Source organism: Spea bombifrons, chromosome 1 (genome assembly GCF_027358695.1).
Source record: "Spea bombifrons isolate aSpeBom1 chromosome 1, aSpeBom1.2.pri, whole genome shotgun sequence".
Classification (NCBI taxonomy): domain Eukaryota; kingdom Metazoa; phylum Chordata; class Amphibia; order Anura; family Pelobatidae; genus Spea; species Spea bombifrons.
The window spans coordinates 70,717,905-70,742,324 of record NC_071087.1 but is presented as its reverse complement, the minus strand read 5'-3'; the positions used below and the strand labels follow the sequence as shown (position 1 = coordinate 70,742,324).

Below are 24,420 nucleotides of genomic sequence, written 5' to 3'. Positions count from 1 at the left end.
AGGCTGCCCTGGTGTGTGTGTGTGTGTTTGGGTGTCGCTGTGGCAGAGCCTGTCCTGGCATGTTTGTTTGGGTCCTGGTTTTTATCTCATAGACAAAATATGAGAAATAACGTGTGTATATATCTATCATACAATCACTTCATAAACACATACTATATACACTGCATATATAGTTTGAAGAAAATATGCATATAACATGTTTTTTAGTGCCGGCAGCAGCAGAGGCTGCCAGAGAGGAGGATCCCGGTTCCCTGCAGCACTGCGGGGGATCTGGATCTTAGTCTTGTAGTCACACCTCTATTTGAGGTCTGATTAGAAGACAACCTCAAATATAAGATTATTTTTCAGAGCATTTGCTCTGAAAAAACCTTGTCTTATAATCGCTTTCCATTTGCACTGGTTATATTGGTGAAAATGTTTCCTTTTCCTTTCTAATTTTCCCCACATTTTACTGAATAAAGGGGGTTAAAAAAACTTAATTATTACATGTTTTTTTTTCTTTATTTTATTTTTTCCTACCTGCCCATGAGGAAAGGACACCTCCATCTAAAACTGAAGTCTAAACATAATAATTAACACATTTTAAAACTTTAAAAAAATGTTATCTAGAAGTCTGCTTGCATGTGCTAGTTTTGGAAACAACTGTTGATACAGAGACCTGGCAGAGATGGACAAGAGGGATAGTAAAAGCTACTATGCCTTCTTATGCCTTTTTTCCAACAGACCCTATGTCTCTGATTTCTTTGGAGGCAGTTAGTGGAATCCTCCCTTGGGAGTCTGGTGATATCTTTAGGATGCAGAAGTGCAGGAGATTTTGGATAACTCTCTGCTGTTCCTTCCTTGTGCCTGCCTTTTTATTTAATATAAAGAAGTTGAACATTGCCATTTGTGTTAGATAGATGCAAACTACCTTGTACCAAATGTTGGCTTTGGGGTCTACCGAATATAATTTCAGGCAGTGGTCAACATCACCCATATGTCTATTGTAGTCTACAATGCACTTTGGTTTAGTGATGTTTTTCCCTTTGACACGTTTTCACAATGGGCTCATTGTGTGTTGTGGACAACAAATGCATATTCCTGCCATCTGTGTAAGTGCATGTTAGGCATTACTTTTTTATTGTTTCTCAATGAGCAGGAACTTTTAACATGTATAAATTACTAACTATACATGACAAACTGAAAAAAAAAGTTTACGCATTTTTTTAAATAAATACCGTATTTGCTCGATTATAAGACGAGGTTTTTTCCAGAGCAAATGCTCTGAAAAATAACCCTCGTCTTATAATCAGGGTCGCCTTATAATCAGACCTCAAATAGGTCTGATTATGAGACTAAGATCCAGATCCCCCGCAGCGATGCAGGGGACCTGGATCCTGCTGTGTTAACCCCCCCCAACTTACCGGTGCTTCTGAGTCCCCGGTGCTTAGTCCGGGCTGCGTGTAGAGCTCTACACGCTTCCCAGACTAAGCACTGGGGACCCAGATGCAGGGGACCTGGATCCTCCTGTGTTAACCCCCGACCCAATTTACCGGTGCATCTGAGTCCCCGGTGCTTAGTCCGGGCTGTGTGTAGAGATCTACGCGATATAATCGCATAGAGCTCTACACGATACAATCTCGTAGAGCTCTACACCATACAATCGCGTAGAACTCTACACGCTGCCCGGACTAAGCACCGGGGACTCGGATGCACCGGTAAGTTGGAGGGGGGGCATTACACAGGAGGATGCAGGGGACCTGAGTCTTTAAAGTGGGGGTGCGGCCTATATTCGGGGTCTAAGCGCATCGTGCAGACGTTCACCGGCAGCAGCTTTAACCTTGCCGGGAATTCACACGGGGAGATTGTTAAAGCACATCGTGCAGACGTGCCGGCAGCTTAGGTTGTTTACGTGCATCGCTGCTGCCGGTGAACATCCGCACGATGCGTTTTACCTCTGCCCCCCGACTTACCAGAGCAGACTCCCGGGTGTCTTGCGGGGCCGGCAGGGGACATCTACGCAATACGCGTATACAAGTTGTATACACGTATTGCGTAGATTTCCCCCGCCGGCCCCGCAAGACACCCGGGAGTCTGCTCTGGTAAGTCGGGGGGGGGCAGAGTGGCAGCATATCTCGGGGGGGACAGTGGCAGCATATCTCGGGGGGGGGAAGAGTGGCAGCATATCTCGGGGGGGGGACAGAGTGGCAGCATGTCTATTAAAAAAACTTTTTCTTTTAAAAAGCACCAAACTTTTAGGGTGCGGCCTATATACGGGGGCGGCCTATATCCGAGCCAATACGGTATTTTTCCAAAATAATTTAATTCACAATCACCCTAAATATCTCATATTCGGGCATGGCTTTCACATAAATTAACAGCCACGTACTAACCAGGCCCAGCCTAGCTTAGCTCCCGAGATCAGTCAAGATCGGGTGTATTCAGGATGGTATGGCCGTAGGCTCACAAAAATGGCATTAAATCCAATTCCCTATTGAGTTCATTTGGAAACAATGTATCCAATTCATAAATCCACCATGATTCACGTTGTTTAAGAATATTAACTCGATCACCCCCCGTTTAGGTCTAGACGGACCTTAAATTTCATGTTATTGAACAGGTGTTCAATAACATGAAATTTAAGGTCCGTCAATTTATGTTTCAACTCATCAAAGTGACCGGTAAATCCAATTTTCTTAATTTGATGGTGGATTTATGTTTGGAAAATCTACTTTTGATCTTCTGTGTAGTTTCTCCCACATATAAAAGGTTACAAGGACACGTAAGTATTTCAACCACATAGGATCTAATGGGATTTAAGATTTTTTAACCCCAAAAACCGCTGCGAGTTATCACGTTTAACATTTTTAAGCTCAGCATGGACCAATTGATCCCGAATGGTACCACCCCTTCTAAATGCCATGAGAGGGTGCGATGCAAACTCTTTTATCATTGGGTAACCATCAGATAATATATGCCAATGTTTTCTAAAAATCTTTGTAACAGCTCTGCTATGGGTACCAAAATCGGACACAAAAGCCAGTCTGATCTGTTTTAGATAACAGATCCACTGTAGATGTTTTCTTAACTGATCTATATGTATCATCCAATAAATTTGGGGGATAACCCCTATCTAAAAACTTTTTTGACATCTCTTTAAATCTGGTTTCTTGTGTCTCCTCGTCAGAAACAATCCGTTTTACTCTGATAAATGGACTTTTTGGTAATGATTTTAACAATCTTTCTGGATGGGCCGAGTCATATCTAAGAAGATTGTTTCTATTAGTCGGTTTAACATATATATCGGTTATCAGAGACTCATTTTTTCTTTGGATCATAGTATCTAAAAAGTTAATCTTAGTATTATCACATGTCATCTCAAATTTAATATTATCCGAAAATTAATCAAGATTGACTAAGAATTCCTGTAAGGGTTCAAATGGCCCTCCCATATGCAAAGTATATCATCGATATATCTATACCATATTCTAACATGTTGATGGTATGCTGGGAATTGATATATATATACTTCTCCTCAAACATGCCCATGAATCTACCCGCATAGGTCGGGGCCACATTTAAGCCCATAGCTGTCCCACGAATTTGTCCAAAAAATCTATCATCAAAACGAAAATAAGTTTCATATCGGACCAAATGTAATAAGTCCATCAAAAAATTTAAAGAGGCTCCATTATATCCCAATTTCTTAGCTGCTGTTTCCATAGCATTTAAACCATCCACATGGGGAATAGAAGTATAAAGACTTGCTACATCAAAGGTCACTAATATAGCCTGATCTTTAAGTTTAATATCTGCAATTTTATTTAACAAATCAGTGGTATCAATAAGATACGACAGATTCTGAATGAGAAAAGGACTAAAGATCCTATCTAAAAAGACAGATAATGGACTAAATATAGAGTCCACCCCTGTTACAATGGGCCTACCAGGAGGTTGGGTCAATGACTTATGCACTTTAGGTAAAATATAAAGAACATGTGTCATAGGAAATTCTTTCGTCAGGAAATCCTTTAAAGCTCCATCAATGACATAATCCTGTACTGCATTGTCCACAACATCAAATATTAACCTTTTAATCTTTGGAAGAGGGTCTGCATTAAGTTCACACGATCACTAAGTTGATTTTCAATTTCTTTAACATAATCAATCTGATTCATTACCACAGGTGAACCCCCCTTATCAGCTGGCCTAAACACCAATTTATCATTAGATACATAAATTTACAAGAACCTGTCTATCCAATTTGGAAAGATTATATCCTTTTCTATTATGATGTTTCTTTATTTTGGATTTATTGAAGGACTTGGTGGTACCCTGGCTTGTGCACCATCTCACTCTGAGTGCTGCATTCCAACCTTTTTTTTTTCTGTGTTCTATGCCATACGTGATGGCATAGAAGGTCATGAGGGTTTTAATGAGTTAATGTCTGCCCATTACTGGGAGAGAGATTTAAGATATTACGTAGAAGACAGGGTAAAGCATACATAGTTCCTGAGGGTACAAGTTGTTGCATACGCTCACAGCAGGCTGCATGCTTCTAGACATCCTTCTAAGACCATTAGCTGTAACCAGAAAGGTGATAAAATCTCTTGCCTGGGAGTTTACATTATTTGGACAATTGTCCATGGGGCACTTTTGGGTGGTGCCTGTGGTGTGTCATAGCAGAAGTATCATAAAAACGGTCTAAGGTCATAATCCTTATTGAACCATTTGAGGGCTATTAACCCCTTCAATACTCTATGGACGTACCGGTAAGTCCAAAAAATGCATCCCAAGAATCCCCTATGGACGTACCGGTACGTCCAGCCCTGCTTGCAGCGTCAGGGACACATCCCTGACAGCCTGGACTCCCCCCTGACAGCAGAAGCCGGCACTAAAGTGAGCTAAGTGATGTCATTGTGACATCACTGGCATTAATAACATGTTCAGGTGGTCCCTAAGAGGACCTCTAACCATTAAAAAAATATATATATATACCGTATTTGCTCGATTATAAGATGACCCTGATTATAAGACGACCCCCCAAATCTGAATATTAATTTAGGAAAAAAAGAAAAAGCCTGAATATAAGACGACCCTATAGGAAAAAAGTTTTACCAATAAATGTTAATTTATCTAAACTACTTTTTTTTAATAAAAGCTATGATTGAGAAAAATATTTTGGTTTTATTTCCTTCTATTTTCCAACCTGCCCCCCAGTTCTGCACATCTGCCCCAGTAATGCCTTATACCCCCTATATGCCACTGTGCCCCATGATATGCCTTTTAACTCTCTAAATGCCACTGTGCCCCATGATATGCCTTTTAACCCTATATGCCACTGTGCCCCATGATATGCCTTTTAACCACCTATGTGCCACTCTGCGTCCAGAAATGCCTTATGCCCCCCATTTAACACTCAACCGCCCCCCCCAAACTTACCGGTGCTTCTGACTTCCCTGTCATGTAGCAAGGGCAGCATGTAGATCCCACGCCCTTACGCTGCAGCCGGAAGGAGGCATGGCTAGCAGCGGGGGTTGTCTGCGTCCAGCACGCAGACCTTCCCCGACTGTCAGAGATCAAAGTTCCCCGCACCGGTGCCTGGAACTCTGATCTCTGACAGCCGGGGAAGGTCTGCGCGATGGACGCAGACAACCCCCGCTGCTAGCCACAACTCCTTCCTGCTGCAGCGGAAGTTGTCTACGCGAATCACGTAGACATCTACACGCTGCCCCAGCCACACCGGGGACTCAGAAGTACCAGTAAGTGGGGCGGGGGAGGGGGGACAGGAGGATCCAGGTCCCCTGCAGCTGCGGGGGATCTGGATCTTAGTCGTCTCATAGTCAGACCTATTTGAGGTCTGATTATAAGACGACCCCGATTATAACACGAGGGGTATTTTTCAGAGCATTTGCTCTGAAAAAAAACCTTGTCTTATAATCGAGCAAATACGGTATATATATAAAAAATACAAATACAATAATACAAATACAATATAAAAAAAATACAAATACAAAAATACAATACATATATAAAAAAGATAATAATAAAAATTAAAAACCTCCCCAGAGTGATTCAATGATATTAGGGTCAGGGGACTGTGATGGCCACTCCAGAACCTTTCTCTTTTTCTGCTGCAACCACTGGAGGGTCAACTTGGCCATGTGTTTAGGGTCATTGTCATGCTGGAAAGTCCATTTCCCTAGCGTAATATCTACCCAGTATAACCCTCCTGCCCCCGTTCACAACCCCTAAACCCTTAAGCCATAAGCATAAATATTCTACTAAAATGTTGAACATTGCCCTAGCATAATAGCTACCCATTATAACCCTCCTTCCCCCGTTCACAACCCCCAAACCTGCCCAAAGCCATAAGCATAAAAATTCTACAAAAAATGTACACCTTATATTATGTTCCCTGGTGCTGGGAAAGTATGGAAAATCTATATAAATTAGGTATTTCTGAAATCAGGACACCTGAATTGATAAACTTGGAGGGGATTTTCCATCACTTTACCTAACTTTGTGAGGATTCAGAGGGAACATTTTTTAAAAAAAAAAAAAATAGGTGTTTTTTTTCTAATTTTCGCTAGTTTTTACTAAATTTCGCATTCTATGTTTTCAGCTAATCATCCAACTATGGTATCAAAAGAAAGCTCTATCTCTCCTTGAAAAAACAATATATAGTTTACATGGGTACACTATTCACAGGAAAAGAGAATACTCACTGAACCGACATAGCGCAAAAATGGCAAAATTGCTCTGGGACTTGAGGTACCAAAACCCCCTGGGATTGAAGGGGTTAATTCATTTAGTCTCCGTTTTGCATCTCTGGATCTCAGCCATGACTAGGTGGGAGCCAATGACCTGGAACCTAAACTGGTTCACTAAGTGTCCTGTCATTTTAAAATGCCTAGCAACTGGGCCATCCCTATCTCTTGTACCTGCATGTATCATTTATATAATTTTATATAGTTTGACATTACTTGTGACATTACCTGTGATTCTATCATCTACATACTTAAATGTCCCTCTAGTTACCACAAGTAAAGTAACCTTTGATCTTAAATTTCTGACTGTTATATGCAGGGCCGGCCGAAGACTTAACGCCGCCTGGGGCGAAGTTTAAAACGCCGCCCCCCCGCCAATGCCGGGGGGGGATTTTAAACTTCGCCGACGCTGACGCTCTGCCACGGTGCCGGCTTGTAATGCTGAGCGCCGGAAATTGACGTCACTTCCGGCGCTCTGCATTACAAGCCGGCACCGGGACCGAACAGGGAGACTCGCCGCAGAGGAGAGAGAGAGAGGGGCGGCGAGCGGGTAAGCGAAAACCACTCGGTGCCCCTCTCTCTCTCTCTCCTCCGCTTCAAAAAAAAAAAAAAAGCGCTTGGGGCGGCAAAGTGCCGCCCCTTCTAAAGTGCCGCCTGGGGCAATTGCCCCAGTCTGCCCCATTATAGGGCCGGCCCTGGTTATATGGGTGTGCGAATGTCGCTATTGCAGTGCCCCAGGCAGGGAAATGATATGATATTCAATACATTTCATCAATTTAATTATGCAGGGCCTGTTGTTTCTACATAATGCACCGTGTAGTTAATGAGCATAAAAAAGTACAATTAATTACATGCTACATTAGAAACCTGGTTCATAGTTTAGTGAATTAACTTCATTGTGTCAGATCAGTGTCCAAGCTGACTAAATGTATGCACTCCTAATCAATTAAATAGAAATTATAAAGTTTGGACTGACAGAAATTCTTGTTTCTAATGTTTTGCATGGATGTTTTTTAGATCCGAGAGAAGACAAGGCGTCAGAAGAGTGAATTCTGGTTCCACCCAAGAAAATATCATAAAATGGTTTAAGGAAGAGCAGCTAAGTGCGGGATTTGCAAGATCAGCAACTTCCATTGCACCATGGTTTCATGGTAAGCTTTGGTTTAGTACTATAATTGTATAACTAGATTTCATGTGATTGTTAGACTTAGCTCTTAGTTGGACCCAGAGGGCCCACTATACTTTAAAAACTTATTTTAAAGAAGCCAAAGTTATTCTTGCAGAGCTCCCAGAATTTAGAAAAGTCAAATATTTCTAAAGTTTAGTGGGTCTTTAGCTTCTGTGTTGGGATTCACATTGGCATTTTCTATACTAAGATTTCATATTTTCAGATTGTTATTTTAAATTCGGTTCACTTAGTATAACTTAGTTAGGACAAGCAAACATATGTTCCAAATGTCACAAATGTGTTGTGTACAAGTACAGCTGTTTGAACTACTGCGTAATGTATTTTTCCATTATCCCGTAATGGAATATTATGAACGTAATAAATCATTCTTTGCAAAATGATGACCCCGCTCCCCATATAGTTACATAGTTTGCCTAGTTTGTTGACTATAACAATTCCCAAATCCTTCTCATTTGTCGTGACTCCTAATTCACTACCGTTTAGGGTGTAGGTTGCTTGTGCATTCCCTACCCCGAATTGCATAACTTTACATTTATCTACATTGAATTTAATCTGCCATTTGTGTGCCCAGTCCCCCAGTCTATCTAGATCCCTCTGCAGCACTGTAATATCCTGCTCGCACTGTATTACTTTACCTAGTTTAACTAAACTAGGTAAAGTAATACATCTGCAAACACAGAAACATGACTTTCAAGGCCTATTGCCAGGTCATTTATAAATATGGTCCCAGAACAGAACCCTGAGGGACACTACTTACCACTTTTGACCAGCTTAAAAATGTACCATTTATAACAACTCTCTGTTCTCTGTCTCTAAGCCAATGTTCTACCCAAGAACAAGAATTTGCATCTAGACCAATTTCCTTCAGTATGAATACTAACCTATTGTGTGGAACTGTGTCAAACGCCTTGGCAAAATCCAAGTAGATTACATCCACTGCAACACCCTGATCTACACTTCCACTTACTTCTTCGTAGAATGCAATTAAATTAGTTTGACAGGACCTATGTTTCATAAAACCATGCTGATTTTTGTTCATAATACTGTTCTTCCTAATGAATTCTTCAATAATATCGCTAAACAGCCCTTCAAATACTTTCCCAACCACTGAAGTTAAGCTCACAGGTCTATAATTTCCGGGCACAGAGTTTGAACCCTTTTTGAATATAGGAACCACATCTGCCTTCCTCCAATCCTCTGGTACAATTCCTGATAATAGGTCTTGAGCTTGGTACCATGCAATGTGTATCCTGAAAAAAAAAAAAAAACCTTGACAAGGTTGTATAGCAAAGGTAGACATTAAAATGTATGCTGAAAAATTCAATTAATGGTTTTTGTAAATGCAAGTTTGTGTGATCACTGTAAAAGAGTTACATTTCCTGTGGTGTTTAAACGTAATTTTTATTCACACATCCTGGCTTCTCTCTTATAGATCCACACTTCTTGTTATTGTCTTTCTATTCATGTAGCTCTCACCTCCCAGAACATGTAGGCCCATTTCAGATCAGCCTTGTTTGAAAAAGTTGGGCCAGTCCAGGGTGCAATTGCCGCTACGCCAGCCCACCCCTGTGCTCCTTTTTGCAAATGCAGACATATCTGCCAATCTAATCATAAAAAAATATTCACATCAGTACTATGTAATAAGTAAGACTGTTAGTGGTATGCTTTTACACTGGCATTGTAATTTTCAGGTAAAAGTTGCTACTCTAATTAGAACTACTAATTAGTAGTTCTTTCCCATTTCATCTTCTCTACCACCAATAGGTATCATATCAAGAGCAGAATCAGAGGATCTTTTAAAAAGCCATGTGAAAGGCAGTTTCTTGGTGCGTATCAGTGGAAAGATCAAGGGTTACATTCTCTCTTATCGTTCTGAAGAAGGATACATGCACTTTATGATAGATGCGTCTGGCACATCTTACAGCTTCCTGGGCGTGGATCAACTGCAGCATGCAACTTTGGCTGAGCTTGTTGAATATCACAAGGTTAGAAAACAAAAAACTTGAAGTCAGAAAAGAACCCTTTCGGCCCATTTTTCTTATCTAAAGATAAATCAGACCTGGATCTTGTCTTACATTTAAGAAAGCTTTATGCCTGTCAAATGGATTTTAAATTCCCTCACTATATTAGACTCTACCACTTCTGCCAGTAGGCTGCTCTGCTTATCTAGAGTAAAGTAAAACTTCCTTACATTACATCTAATTTTAGATAATAGCCTTTTGTTCTAAAATGTCTCCTCTTTTGAAATTAACTTCTCTCCTGGACTGTTGTAGCTTTTGTTGATCAAAACTAACATTTCAGCCAGAATGATCAAAAACATTTTCTATGTTTGTTTTATGTGTTTTCTAAGGCATCATTATGGAATTGAACCCCTTCTTGTGTCTTCTCTGCAAGATGTACTGTCACAGACAGCAATCTACATGTATGCACAACTAAATATACTAAATACTAAGAGAGATGTGAGGACTTTTAGGGAAATTATTTAGTTTTTGTTACTTTTACTATTAGATTTGGTATTAATGGGGAAATATACCGTACTGGCTCGAATATAGACCACACCCGAATATATGCCACTCTGCCCCTAATATGCTTTATAACCCCTGATATGCTTTATGCCCCCCAGATATGGGACTCTGACCCCCCAGAAATACTTTATGTCCCCTATAAATGCCCACCTGCCCCCCAGACATGCTTTATGCCCCCTGATATGCCACTCTGCTTCCTAGAAGTGACTTACCAATGCACCCCCAGACTCCCTGGTGTCTAGCGGGGCCGGCCGGTGGACATCTGTGCGATGCGAGCAGACAACCTCCGCTGACGACACTTCTGCCAGGGCTTCTATAGTGGAACACCAGAAGGTTATGTCACGCCGGTGCTCCACCATAGAAGCCCTGGTGGAAGTGCTGGCAATGGAGGTTGTCAATGTGCATCGCGTAGACGTCCACGGCTGCCAGAGGGGCTGCGGGGGATCTGGATCCTAACCCTGCTGCTTACCTGCAGCAGGGATGAATGAAAAAAAAACATTCATCCCGGGCGGGAAGTACGAACTGTGCATCCCTGAGCTACAACCCGAATATATGCCAAACACACATTTTAAAAACCGAAAGTGGGGTAAAAAAGTGCGCCCTGTATTCGGGCCAATACTGTATGTGACGGGCCTTGGGTACCCCGGCTGGGTACACCTGTCGATTCTTTGTTGCTTCCTTTCGGAAGCACAAGGGTTAACCACTTCCAGTGCTGGAAGGGACCAGGAACTGCTTTGATTGTTTGATGAAATAGCACCGTAGCCCGCGATCCCGGGGTACCGATGGATAGCTCGAGAACAAAGGCACATAAGATATTCACACAGATAGATACCGTATTGGCCCGAATATAGGCCGCACTTTTTTCCCCCACTTTAAGTCTTTAAAGTGGGGGTGCGCCGTTGCCGGTGAACGTGCGCACGATGCATTCTAACCCCCCCCGACTTACCAGGGCAGACTCCCGGGTGTCTTGCAGGGCCGGCGGAAGACATCTACGCAATACGCGTATACAACTTCCGGTACCGGCACTTCCGCTGAGTGCCGGCACCGGGAGTTGAATACACGATGTGCATAGATGTCCCCCTCCGGCCCCGTAAGACACCCGGGAGTCTGCTCTGGTAAGTCGGGGGGGGGAGGACAGAGTGGCAGCATATCTCGGGGGGGGACAGAGTGGCAGCGTATCTCGAGGGGGGGGAGGACAGAGTGGCAGCATATCTCGGGGGGGGGACAGAGTGGCAGCATATCTCGGGGAGGGAGGACAGTGGTAGCATATCTCGGGGAGGGGGAGAGGACAGAGTGGCAGCATGTCTCGGAGGGGGAGGACAGAGTGGCAGCATATCTCGGGGGGGGACAGAGTGGCAGCATGTTTTTTGGTGCTTTTTTAAAGAAAAAAACTTTTTCTTTAGAAAAGCACCAAACCTTTATGGTGCGGCCTATATACGGGGGCGGCCTATATCCGAGCCAATACGGTATATACTACAATCACAACCCCCGATTATTAAATGGCACTTTTTAACCCAGGGTTGTGACACAGTACATTTTTAGGATGGGTTTGTCATAATCAAAAGCAACTTGTCTTTTTTTTTGGTAAATCAAAGTTTATTGATTTTGTGGAACAAGAGAAATGGAAAGATGGGAGGGGAGGTGTCAGCAATTATCAAGATCCTGGTGCAGCAGAACATTATAAACACAGGACAAGCAGTAAATTCCAATGGAAAGTCGCAGATCCCATCACACACCACAAAGCTAGACTAAAAGTCACATACCGGGACCAGTAAAACCAGTTCTTCCCATGTTTCTCCTCGAGACCATTCAATCCGTCAGCGGAGGTTGTCTGCTCGCATCGCACAGATGTCCACACCCGAATATATGCCACTCTGCCCCTAATATGCTTTATAACCCCTGATATGCTTTATGCCCCCCAGATATGGGACTCTGACCCCCCAGAAATACTTTATGTCCCCTATAAATGCCCACCTGCCCCCCAGACATGCTTTATGCCCCCTGATATGCCACTCTGCTTCCTAGAAGTGACTTACCAATGCACCCCCAGACTCCCTGGTGTCTAGCGGGGCCGGCCGGTGGACATCTGTGCGATGCGAGCAGACAACCTCCGCTGACGACACTTCTGCCAGGGCTTCTATAGTGGAACACCAGAAGGTTATGTCACGCCGGTGCTCCACCATAGAAGCCCTGGTGGAAGTGCTGGCAATGGAGGTTGTCAATGTGCATCGCGTAGACGTCCACGGCTGCCAGAGGGGCTGCGGGGGATCTGGATCCTAACCCTGCTGCTTACCTGCAGCAGGGATGAATGAAAAAAAACATTCATCCCGGGCGGGAAGTACGAACTGTGCATCCCTGAGCTACAACCCGAATATATGCCAAACACACATTTTAAAAACCGAAAGTGGGGTAAAAAAGTGCGCCCTGTATTCGGGCCAATACTGTATGTGACGGGCCTTGGGTACCCCGGCTGGGTACACCTGTCGATTCTTTGTTGCTTCCTTTCGGAAGCACAAGGGTTAACCACTTCCAGTGCTGGAAGGGACCAGGAACTGCTTTGATTGTTTGATGAAATAGCACCGTAGCCCGCGATCCCGGGGTACCGATGGATAGCTCGAGAACAAAGGCACATAAGATATTCACACAGATAGATACCGTATTGGCCCGAATATAGGCCGCACTTTTTTCCCCCACTTTAAGTCTTTAAAGTGGGGGTGCGCCGTTGCCGGTGAACGTGCGCACGATGCATTCTAACCCCCCCCGACTTACCAGGGCAGACTCCCGGGTGTCTTGCAGGGCCGGCGGAAGACATCTACGCAATACGCGTATACAACTTCCGGTACCGGCACTTCCGCTGAGTGCCGGCACCGGGAGTTGAATACACGATGTGCATAGATGTCCCCCTCCGGCCCCGTAAGACACCCGGGAGTCTGCTCTGGTAAGTCGGGGGGGGGAGGACAGAGTGGCAGCATATCTCGGGGGGGGACAGAGTGGCAGCGTATCTCGAGGGGGGGGAGGACAGAGTGGCAGCATATCTCGGGGGGGGGACAGAGTGGCAGCATATCTCGGGGAGGGAGGACAGTGGTAGCATATCTCGGGGAGGGGGAGAGGACAGAGTGGCAGCATGTCTCGGAGGGGGAGGACAGAGTGGCAGCATATCTCGGGGGGGGACAGAGTGGCAGCATGTTTTTTGGTGCTTTTTTAAAGAAAAAAACTTTTTCTTTAGAAAAGCACCAAACCTTTATGGTGCGGCCTATATACGGGGGCGGCCTATATCCGAGCCAATACGGTATATACTACAATCACAACCCCCGATTATTAAATGGCACTTTTTAACCCAGGGTTGTGACACAGTACATTTTTAGGATGGGTTTGTCATAATCAAAAGCAACTTGTCTTTTTTTTTGGTAAATCAAAGTTTATTGATTTTGTGGAACAAGAGAAATGGAAAGATGGGAGGGGAGGTGTCAGCAATTATCAAGATCCTGGTGCAGCAGAACATTATAAACACAGGACAAGCAGTAAATTCCAATGGAAAGTCGCAGATCCCATCACACACCACAAAGCTAGACTAAAAGTCACATACCGGGACCAGTAAAACCAGTTCTTCCCATGTTTCTCCTCGAGACCATTCAATCCGGCCACTATTTCCTCCAGGGCACGCACTCCCTCCACTCTCATAACCCACTCTCGGAAGGAAGGCGAGGTTTCACCCCAGTGCAATGGAATCAAGGCCTTAGCCTCGTTTAGTAAATGCCTGAGCACCCCTTAGCAACTTGTTTAATCACATCATACACTGGTTATCAGTGTATCATGTGATTAGACGAGTTGCGTTTTATTATGAACAGCTTAACATGTCTCACGATTGCAGTTATAGTTATATAGGTTTATCTAGGTAATGTGCAAGCTGTTTATAATGATGACTTATAAATATAGTGATAGCAAAACTGTAGAACTGATAGAATTGTATGCTATTATTATTTATTGTTTATATAGCGCTATCAAATTCCGTAGTGCTGTTCAATGGGTATACAGGACATAACAAGTAGGATGTAACATAACAGTTTGACTTACAGAGACAACAGGTGAGCTCAAATGATCTTACAATCTAGAGGGATTTAGGGTGTATTACATAATAGGTAAAATGTAAAAATGACATTGTAAGGGATGGACTCTAGTGTAAGTATTGCAGAATAGAGACTAGAAGAGGTGAGCTAAAGGAATTTGGGGGAATATTTATGTGCAATATTATAAGCATCCTTAAAGAAGTGGGTTTTGAGGGATTTTCTGAAGGACCAAAGGCAGGGGGAGACACGGATAGGCCGGGAGAGGGCATTCAAGGGGATAGGGACAGCCCTAGATTAATCTTGTAAGCGCGCATGAGAGCTAGAAATCAGAGGAGAGGCTAGAAGGAGATCATTGGAAGAGCGGAGAGACCGGCGAGGAGTGTATTTAGAGATGAGAGAGGAGATGTAGGGAGGGGAACCGCTGTGAAGGGCTTTCAAAGTAAGAGTCAGGATTTTGAAATGAATCCTGAAGCGCACAGGCAGGCAGTAAAGAGACTGACAGAGGGGAGAGACGTTAGTAAAACGATGGGAGAGGAAGATAAGTCTGGCAGCGGCATTCATGGTGTATTGTAGAGGGGTGAGATGGTTAAGAGGGAGCCCAGCTAAGACAGGAGATAAGGGCATGGACAAGAGCCTTAGTGGCATGCTGTGTTAGGAAGGGACGGATGCGGGCAATGTTTTTTAGATTGAGACAACAGTTTTTAGTGACAGACTGAATATGGGGGGTGAACGAAAGGTCGGAGTCAAGGGTGACACCAAAACAGCGAGCATGAGGAGACGGGGAGATGATAGCACCATTAACATTGAGGGAAATTGATGCGGGAATCTTAGCATTGGAGGGAGGGAAGATGAGAAGTTCGGTGTGGAGAGGTTGAGTTTCAGGAAACGTGCAGACATCTAGGTAGAGACAGACGCAAGGCAGTTAGTTACACGATCTGAGACACAGGAACAGAGATCAGGGAAGGATAGATAGATCTGGGTGTCATCAGCATACAGGTGGTATTGAAAGCCAAATGAGAAGGGATCCTAGAACTGAGCCTTGGGGTACCCCAACTGAGAGGGGGAGGGGAAGTGGTACTAGAGATGGAGATGCTGAAGGTACGAGATCAGAGAGGTAAGAAGTGAAGAGAAGAGAGCAGTGTCTTCTCCTAATTTAACTTGTATGAATCTTATTGTCAAATTGCATCTTGTCAACTTTAATGTTATCATCAATTAACACTGCATGCCTATTGTAATAGCACTACAGAATATGTGCTTTATAAATGAATGTAACATAATGAAAACAAGCTCTGTCTCCCAGGGGGAAAATGCACCCTGATGCTTACACTTAAGAGTTGAAGCCCAAAAGCCCACAGTGAATGTCATTCTTAATGCAATTGAAATGCAAATCTAGCCCAGTGCATCTCTATGAATTTGCCCCATGGCCAATCCAGCTGTGAATTAATTTTAGTCACAATGTGCCTAGTGATTTAGACCACATGGAGATAATGTGCATAGAAGATTTCTAGTTTACACAGATGTGTCATACAAGATCAAATATGACCTCTAGCTGCACTTTGCATTAGTTATTTATGAACATTCACACATGTTATGAATAGTGGCATAACTATAATGTGACAAATCAAATTCCACAGTAACCGGCCAGCTATTAAGATATGTGTATACTCCAACCAACTGCTTCCCGAATGATGGTTAGATTATGAGAGACCTGCTGCAGGGATGTCTTTTTCCTTGTAATGACTAGGAAAAAGACTTATCCTTGCAGCAGTTAACATCATAGATCAGGAGTGTCCAACATGCGACCCACAGGCCAAATGCGGCCCTCGGCACCTCAAGGTGCGGCCCGCATAAGATCGGCAGCCAGGGCTCTGCTTAGTACCTGTGGGAGGGTCTTTTGTACTGCACAGAGGAAGCGGAATGAATGAATGAGTGTGTGTGTGATAGCATGGATGTGTAAGTGCTGGAACCTAGGCATGATGGGACTGTGATTACTGTTAGTTTACTTATCCAGAATCCTGAATTTGTAGTCACAAAACTTTCTAGTTCTAGAAAATCAGTGAGCGGAAAAGTAAAGGTTTTTTGTCATTTACTTTATTTTAATGTGCATATTAATGGGGAATGGGGGGGAGGAAAACTACAATATATATTACAGATAAATGTAAGGTTATGCACATGGGGAAGAAAAATCCAGGCTGGGAATATGTATTACATGGGAAAACACTGGGGACGGCTGACCTGGAAAAGGATTTAGGAGTTTTAGTTAACAGTAAATTTACTTGTAGCGACCAGTGTCAGGCAGCTGCTGCTAAGGCAAATAAAATCATGGAGTGCATCAAAAGGGGCATAGATGCCCACGACAAGGAAATAATTCTACCACTGTACAAGTCACTAGTCAGACCACAAATGGAATACTGTGTACAGTATTGGGCACCAGTGTACAAGAAAGATATAGTGGAGCTGGAGAGGGTTCAAAGACGGGCAACCAGAGTAATAAGGGGAATGGGAGGACTACAGTACCCAGAAAGATTATCAGAATTAGGGTTATTTAGTTTAGAAAAAAGACGGCTTAGGGGGGGACTTAATAACTATGTATAAATATATAAGGGAACAGTACAGAGATCACTCCCAGGACCTATTTATACCCAGGACTGTATCTATAACAAGGGGACATCCTCTATGGCTAGAAGAAAGAAGGTTTCTACACCAGCACAGACGGAGGTTCTTTACAGTAAGAGCGGTGAGACTATGGAACTCTCTGCCAGAGAAAGTGGTAATGGTAAACTCAATAAAATAGTTCAAAAGGAGCCTGGACGTGTTTCTTGAAAGCAATAATAATACAAGTTATGGATATTAGATTAATAGGGACAGAACGTTGATCCAGGGATTTATTCTGATTGCCATATTTGGGACCTGGTTTGGGGCAATTGGCATCTGCTTCATAAGGGTTTTTTGCCTTCCTATGGATCAACACAGTAGGGACACAATAGGTATATAGGTTGAACTTGATGGACTTTGGTCTTTTTTCAACCTTATGAACTATGTTACTATATCTTATTAAAAGGCCATATTTTCTCACAGTGAAAAATGAGTGCGGCCCTTGCACGTATACAATTCTGATGAAGTGGCCCACTGCAGAAAAAACTTGGACACCCCTGTCATAGATGAATCTGTGCCTGCTGCGATTTAGACATTTTGCTCTCCTCCGCCAAACAGAGATTAAATAATCAATAGCAAAAGATAAGGGGATGTGTAGGCTTCATAATCTGCTTTTATTGGTGGGTGAGAGTGGGAACCAAAGAAACAAAAAACTCTTTTCAGGAATAAAATAGTGGTGAGGAAAAGAAGAGGGACAAAAAGAATGCAAACAAAAGAGAAAAGAAAATGGTGTGGGGAAACGAGTGGAAAAATTGTAGGGCAAAAGTTATGAGCGTAACAACCCTGATTAAATTGGTCTGAATACTCATCCTTTCAACTGTTCAAGATTTTTTCTTCTGTTTGGCCCTCATGTCTTTTTTTCCTTCTGCCCCAAGTGTCTTCCAAGATGTTGGTTTGCAGAGGGCTTGGGTTGTTTCAGGAAAGTTGTTTGGTTCTTGCAAGGGCCTTTCATTAGATATTGGTTTGTAGAGCTTGGAATGTTTCTGGAAGGAGAGGAAAGAGGCCAGGGGCGTAACTAGACACCTCAGGGCCCGGGTGCGAGAATCTGTTAAGGGCAAAAAATATGGCCTTTAATAAAATATGCAGATTAAAATAAAGTAAAATGACACAAAACCTTTACTCTTCCTCTCACTGATTTCTGGGCCTAGAAAGTTTTCCGACTACAAATTCAGGATTCCTTAGATTTATTCTAGGGATGAACTAAAATGAAAATTCTGGACCAAAACATTCAGGGTTCACTTAGCCAAAACCGAAAATGACCCCCACCTTTAAAAATAATAATAAAAACTCACATTTTTAATAAAAGTAGGTAACACACAATTGGACAAAATTAGCAATATGACTTGGCATGATAGGAGTGTGATTGCTAACAGCAATCACACTCCTATCATACCCAGGCAACCAGTAAATGCTGGTACCTAGGCATGATGGGACTGTGCTCGCTGTGATTGCTGTTAGCAATCACACTCCTATCATGCCAAGTCAGCCAGTACATGCTGGTACAGGGTGGCTGTAAGTGATGTGCAGACCCCATACTGCTGGCAGCATCACTACACAAGGGGGGCAGCTAGCTAGGTTTCAGCATGTACTGGCTGACTTGGCATAATAGGAGTGTGATTGCTAACAGTAGTCACAGTCCCATCATGCCTAGGTTCCAGCACTTACACATCCATCCAGTAAATGCTGGAACCTAGGCATGATGGGACTGTGATTGCTGTTAGCAATCACACTCCTATCATGCCAAGTCAGCCAATACACGCTGGTACAGGGTGGCTGTAAGTGATGTGCAGACCCCATACTGCTGGCAGCCTCAATACACAAGGGGGGCAGCTAGCCAGGTTTCAGCATGTACTGGCTGACTTGGCATGATAGGAGTGTGATTGCTAACAGCAATCACAGTCCCATCATGCCTAGGTTCCAGCACTTACACATCCATCCAGCAAATGCTGGAACCTAGGCATTATGGGACTGTGATTGCTGTTAGCAATCACACTCATATCATGCCAAGTCAGCCAGTACATGCTGGTACAGGGTGGCTGTAAGTGCAGACCCCATACTGCTGGCAGCATCACTACACAAGGGGGGCAGCTGGCCAGGTTTCAGCATGTGCTGGCTGACTTGGCATGATAGGAGTGTGATTGCTAACAGCAATCACAGTCCCATCATGCCCAGGTTCCAGCACGTACACATCCATGCTATCACACACACACACACACACACACTCATTTATTCATATAATCATTCATTCACAGATTCATTCCCTCAATCACACACACTCATTCAAACACCCTCCCCACCCCCTTACCTGCACTGCAGCTCCTCGATGCCGCTCAGAGACTTCAGCAGGGGGTGCGGCCTCCCTCTGCCTTCTCTGCTAAAGCACAGAGGAAGTAGGATGTCACGTGAACTCCGCTTCCTCTGTGCAGTCCAGAAGACCCTCCCACAAGTAAGTAGCAGGGCTTGAGGTGCGGCTCGCGTAAGATCGCTTGCCCTGGCTGCCGATCTTACGCGGGCCGCACCTCGAGGTCTCGCGGGCCGTATTTGGCCCGCGGGCCACATGTTGGACGCCCCTGCCTTATTTAAAAAAAAACAAAAACGGAAAAAAGATTTCGGGCGGCCCCTTGGCTTGGGCCCCCCTGCCGCCGGGGCCCGATTTCGGGCGGCCCCTTGGCTTGGGCCACCCTGCCGCCGGGGCCCGGTCGCAGTCGTGACCGCGGTAGTTCCGCCACTGAAAGAGGCACTCTCACCCACCAAAAAACTATTTACAAAGTCCCTTATATTTTACTAGTGATTATTTAATCTTGGTTTGGTGGAGCAGAGCAAAAGGTCTAAGTGCCCACCAGCACATAATGTTTTGTCAATGTGGGTGTACAATTCTACATGCTTTGTAAGTAGGCTTTTTACTGGAGTGTTCAAGGTACCAGTTTAGATTTAAACTTATAAGGCTGAATTTACCCCATCTAGCCATTGATTCTATTATTTAGTACATTTGTCTCCTAGTTTAACATCTTCATGGCAATGGCTGATTTTATATCTGTGGTGTTCGTGTTAAGCTGTAATTTTCTTCTTTCCCGTTTACTGAACCCACACAAGTTATATATGTTTTTTTTTAGGACAAGAAGGGCTTTCTTTAGATGTCATTATTTTGATTGTATCATATCATTTACTATAAAATATGGTGGAAAATTGAGACAAAAATGACTTTTTCTGACTTTTACTTGACAAATATAAAAGCTAATGATAAAACCTGCTAAAAAGATTGTACTATTTGTCCTGCGTTTAGTAATACTAAACTAAGTTTTTAGGTTTTTTTTTGCTTTTTAATGGGGTAATTAGTACAAGTTGCTATTCCAAAACCATTTTTTCCAAATCTTTGAAGCTGGCCGATGCAATTTACCCAATCAAACCATATTTTTTTGAAGACTAGACACCCCAGGGTATTTAAAATGCTAGTATTTTAACTCTTTTCATGCCCTAATTCTACCACCAGTCTTTGTCAAACTTTGTGGTAGTCATTTTTTACACACATTTTACTTCAGGTATGAATTAACAGGTCCTGGTATATGTCACAACACCCCGATATGTGTTCAGCAACATCTACTGAGTACAGTGATACTACCCACGCATGGGTTTTCTTGGCTGTTTTGGGGCAAAAGGGCCACATTTGGGGCATGCACATTTTTCAGTACTTTTTTTGGTGATCCACTGCCCATGCCCTATTTGGTACATCTTTGAACCTGGTCAATTCAGTGTGCCCAATAAAACCATATCTTTTTGAAAACTAGACACTTTAGTGTATTTCAAATGCTGGTATTGTAACTCTTTTCATGCACTAATTCTACCACCAGCCTTTGTCAAAGTTATCAGTATTATTTTTGTGTGTATTTTTCCCACACACATTGTACTTTAGGTATAAATTTATAGCTTCTGGTATATATCACACAACACCCCAATATGAGTTCAACATCTCCTTAGTACAGTGATACCAAGCATGCATGGGTTTGTTGGGTTGTTTGGGGGCTAAAAGGCCAAATTTGTGACATGTGCATTTTTCAAATTGGAAATTAGACATGTGTTCATCCTTTTTCAATTTACCCCATCAAATCACACATTTTTTAAAAGTAGACACCCCATGATCATTTAAGATGCCAGTATTTTAACAGATAACTCTCTTAACCCTTAGCTCATAAAAATATTATATATATATATATATATATATATATATATATATCTCTACATACCGTATTTGCTCGATTATAAGACGACCCTGATTATAAGACGACCCCCCAAATCTTAATATTAATTTAGGAAAAAAAGAAAAAGCCTGAATATAAGACGACCCTATAGGAAAAAAGTTTTACCAGTAAATGTTAATTCATTTAAACACTTTTTTTAATAAAAGCTATTTTGGTTTTATTTCCTTCTATTTTCCAACCTGCCCCCCAGTTATGCACATCTGCCCCAGAAGTGCCTTATACCCCCTATATGCCACTGTGCCCCATGATATGCCTTTTAACCCTCTAAATGTCACAGTGCCCCATGATATGCCTTTTAACCCTATATGCCACTGTGCCCCATGATATGCCTTTTAACCCTATATGCCACTTTGGCACTTAGAGGGTTAAAAGGCATATTATGGGGAAGAGTGGCATATAGGGAGGTTTAAGGCATTTCAGGGCAGAGTGGCATTAAAGGGGTTAAAAGGCATTTCACAGAGCACTCTGCCTCCAGAAATGCCTTACACCCCCCATTTAACACTCCCCCTCCCTCCTCCAAACTTACCGGTGCTTCTGAGTTGGGGGGGCGCATAACACAGGAGGGTCCAGGTCCCCTGCGAATCGCGTAGAGCTCTACACGCTGCCCGGACTAAGCACCGGGGACTCAGAAGCACCGGTAAGTTGGAGGGGGCATAACACAGGAGGATGCAGGTCCCCTGCATCCTCCTGTGTTATGCCCCCCCCTCCAACTTACCGGTGCTTCTGAGTCCCCAGTGCTTAGTCCGGGCAGCGTGTAGAGCTCTACGCGATTGTATCGTGTAGAGCTCTACGCGATTATATCGCGTAGAGCTCTACATGCAGCCCGGACTAAGCACCGGGGACTCAGATGCACCGGTAAGTTGGGTCGGGGGTTAACACAGGAGGATCCAGGTCCCCTGCATCTGGGTCCCCAGTGCTTAGTCCGGGAAGCGTGTAGAGCTCTACGCGATTGTATCGCGTAGAGCTCTACACGCAGCCCGGACTAAGCACCGGGGACTCAGAAGCCCCGGTAAGTTGGGGGGGGGGTTAACACAGGAGGGGATCCAGGTCCTCTGCATCGCTGCGGGGGATCTGGATCTTAGTCTCATAATCAGACCTATTTGAGGTCTGATTATAAGACGACCCTGATTATAAGACGAGGGGTATTTTTCAGAGCATTTGCTCTGGAAAAAACCTCGTCTTATAATCGAGCAAATACGGTATATACAGAAAAATGGTTCAGCGCTGGGAGTAGTCTTTGAAAGGAGGTGTAGGCAGCAACACGAACCGTGCCAGGAATCTCTCCTATCTGGTTTGAAGGCAGAATCATTGGGATGGGTGTGGCGGTCGCGCCTAAGGGTATGGCTGTAAGGGTCTTCCAATATAACGAGGGGATGGAGATGCAAAATGAAGGAAAAAATTGTAAAAGCATGGGCAGTATTATCCCTGCCTGTGGATGTTCTTGTGGGTGTGACTTCTTCTGATGATATACTTTTTTGATGGTGACATCAGTGGGAAATTAGTTTCAAATTTTTTATTTTATTTTAACTATTGTTATCTTTTTTATTAATGATTATTTTTTTTACATTTATTTTCCTAATCACATTGTGATTAGAAAGCTGAGCTTGCATGGTTGAATGCAGTACCTGTTATTCAACCTGCAAGTGAAGCCAGAGTTTTCAGGAGGGTCTGAAGAGACCCTTTTGGAAACTTTGCCATTTGCCAAAACTCTTATTTTTTCAAAGCCGTGATGGTCCTGGCATGTCAATTGTCACTAACTGCATGGCGTGCCCGGACCGTCAATTGTCATCAGGGGGTTAAAGAGGCTTTTGTATGGTAGTTAACAAACTTAACTAAGACAGTAATGCAGTCCAACCACTTTGTGTGATAAAAAAATCTAATTTACATATGTTCATGTTTTTATTTTGACAGACTGAACCCATTACTTCATTGGGAAGAGAGATGCTGCTTTATCCAGTTGGCCAGCCTCATCCCAGCTGTGACTAAAAAGAAATCCTGTAATGAAATATCTTCTTTTTAGTTGAAAAGGTTCATTGTCCTTATTCTCCTGACAACAAAAATGAGTGTTAATGGGATCTTCTATTTACTATTTAAAGATAAATTATTTGTGTACTACCTAGTTTCTTACCAGTGGCATACTTGCTTAGCACCCTGGAATAATTTATCTTTAAATAATAAATACAAGCAGCTGCAGGGAGACCTGCACCTGTTTGTGCTTTTGAAGGCAGGTCTACGGCTTTACAGTTTCTCACAATATACATTGATCACAGAAGAACATTATAACACGCCTTCTAAAGGTTGCAACAATTAGAATAAATGTGCTTTTTACTATAAAAGGCAACAAATGTAACCAACCAAATATTAATGTGTATGACATATCAATCAGTAATGTTAATCAGACATTCTTTTCCCTGAAGTAGACCCCTAGTCACGCTTATGGTCCAGTTTCTCACCAACTAATTCAGCTGTTTAATCTGACCTATGTCTTATTTTACAGGATTTTCTGCAGAAGAATAGTACCTCCCAGAGCATTTTATCAACAGAATGCAGAAAACATTTAACCTCTTATTACCCATACCCTTCACATCCTAAGATTCCACAGGTGGAACAAGCAGCCCCAGCTGTTTGGGGGCACTGACCAATTTGAGACAAAGATGGCACAGATAAGCTATTTGGTGGCAAATATGCCATAGACATGCTGTTTGGAGGCAAATTTGTGTAATAAATTGTCTCAGAAACATATTTCTTTGTGGGTGTTTTTACATTTTAAAGTGTGGGAAGTGCCAAATATAAGATCTACCCTGGATACGCCCCTGTTTCTTATGCATCTTTTAGTTGATATCTGCTGGAAAATATTAGACTGAAATCTTGAGATCCTAATAAGGTACTATGATTTTGTAAATAACCTGTGAGAGGTGATAAGCACAGTCGTTAGAAAATCCAACAAATATGGATGTGACTCTACAAACTGTTTACTTA

The 24,420-nt window shown here is 43.1% G+C and overlaps 1 protein-coding gene across 1 annotated transcript in view; it reads left to right on the top strand.

Annotated features, from left to right (window-relative positions):
• Window positions 1–24,183, top strand: part of SH2D4A (SH2 domain containing 4A) — a 110,707-nt gene extending 86,524 nt beyond the window's left edge. The window contains exons 7-10 of the mRNA XM_053463414.1: window positions 7,767–7,900; window positions 9,703–9,923; window positions 23,353–23,469; window positions 23,939–24,183. Coding sequence (XP_053319389.1) covers window positions 7,767–7,900; window positions 9,703–9,923; window positions 23,353–23,427 — 430 coding nt within the window. The 3' untranslated portion in view covers window positions 23,428–23,469; window positions 23,939–24,183. The remainder of the gene's footprint in view (window positions 1–7,766; window positions 7,901–9,702; window positions 9,924–23,352; window positions 23,470–23,938) is intronic.
• Window positions 24,184–24,420: the final 237 nt, after the last annotated feature.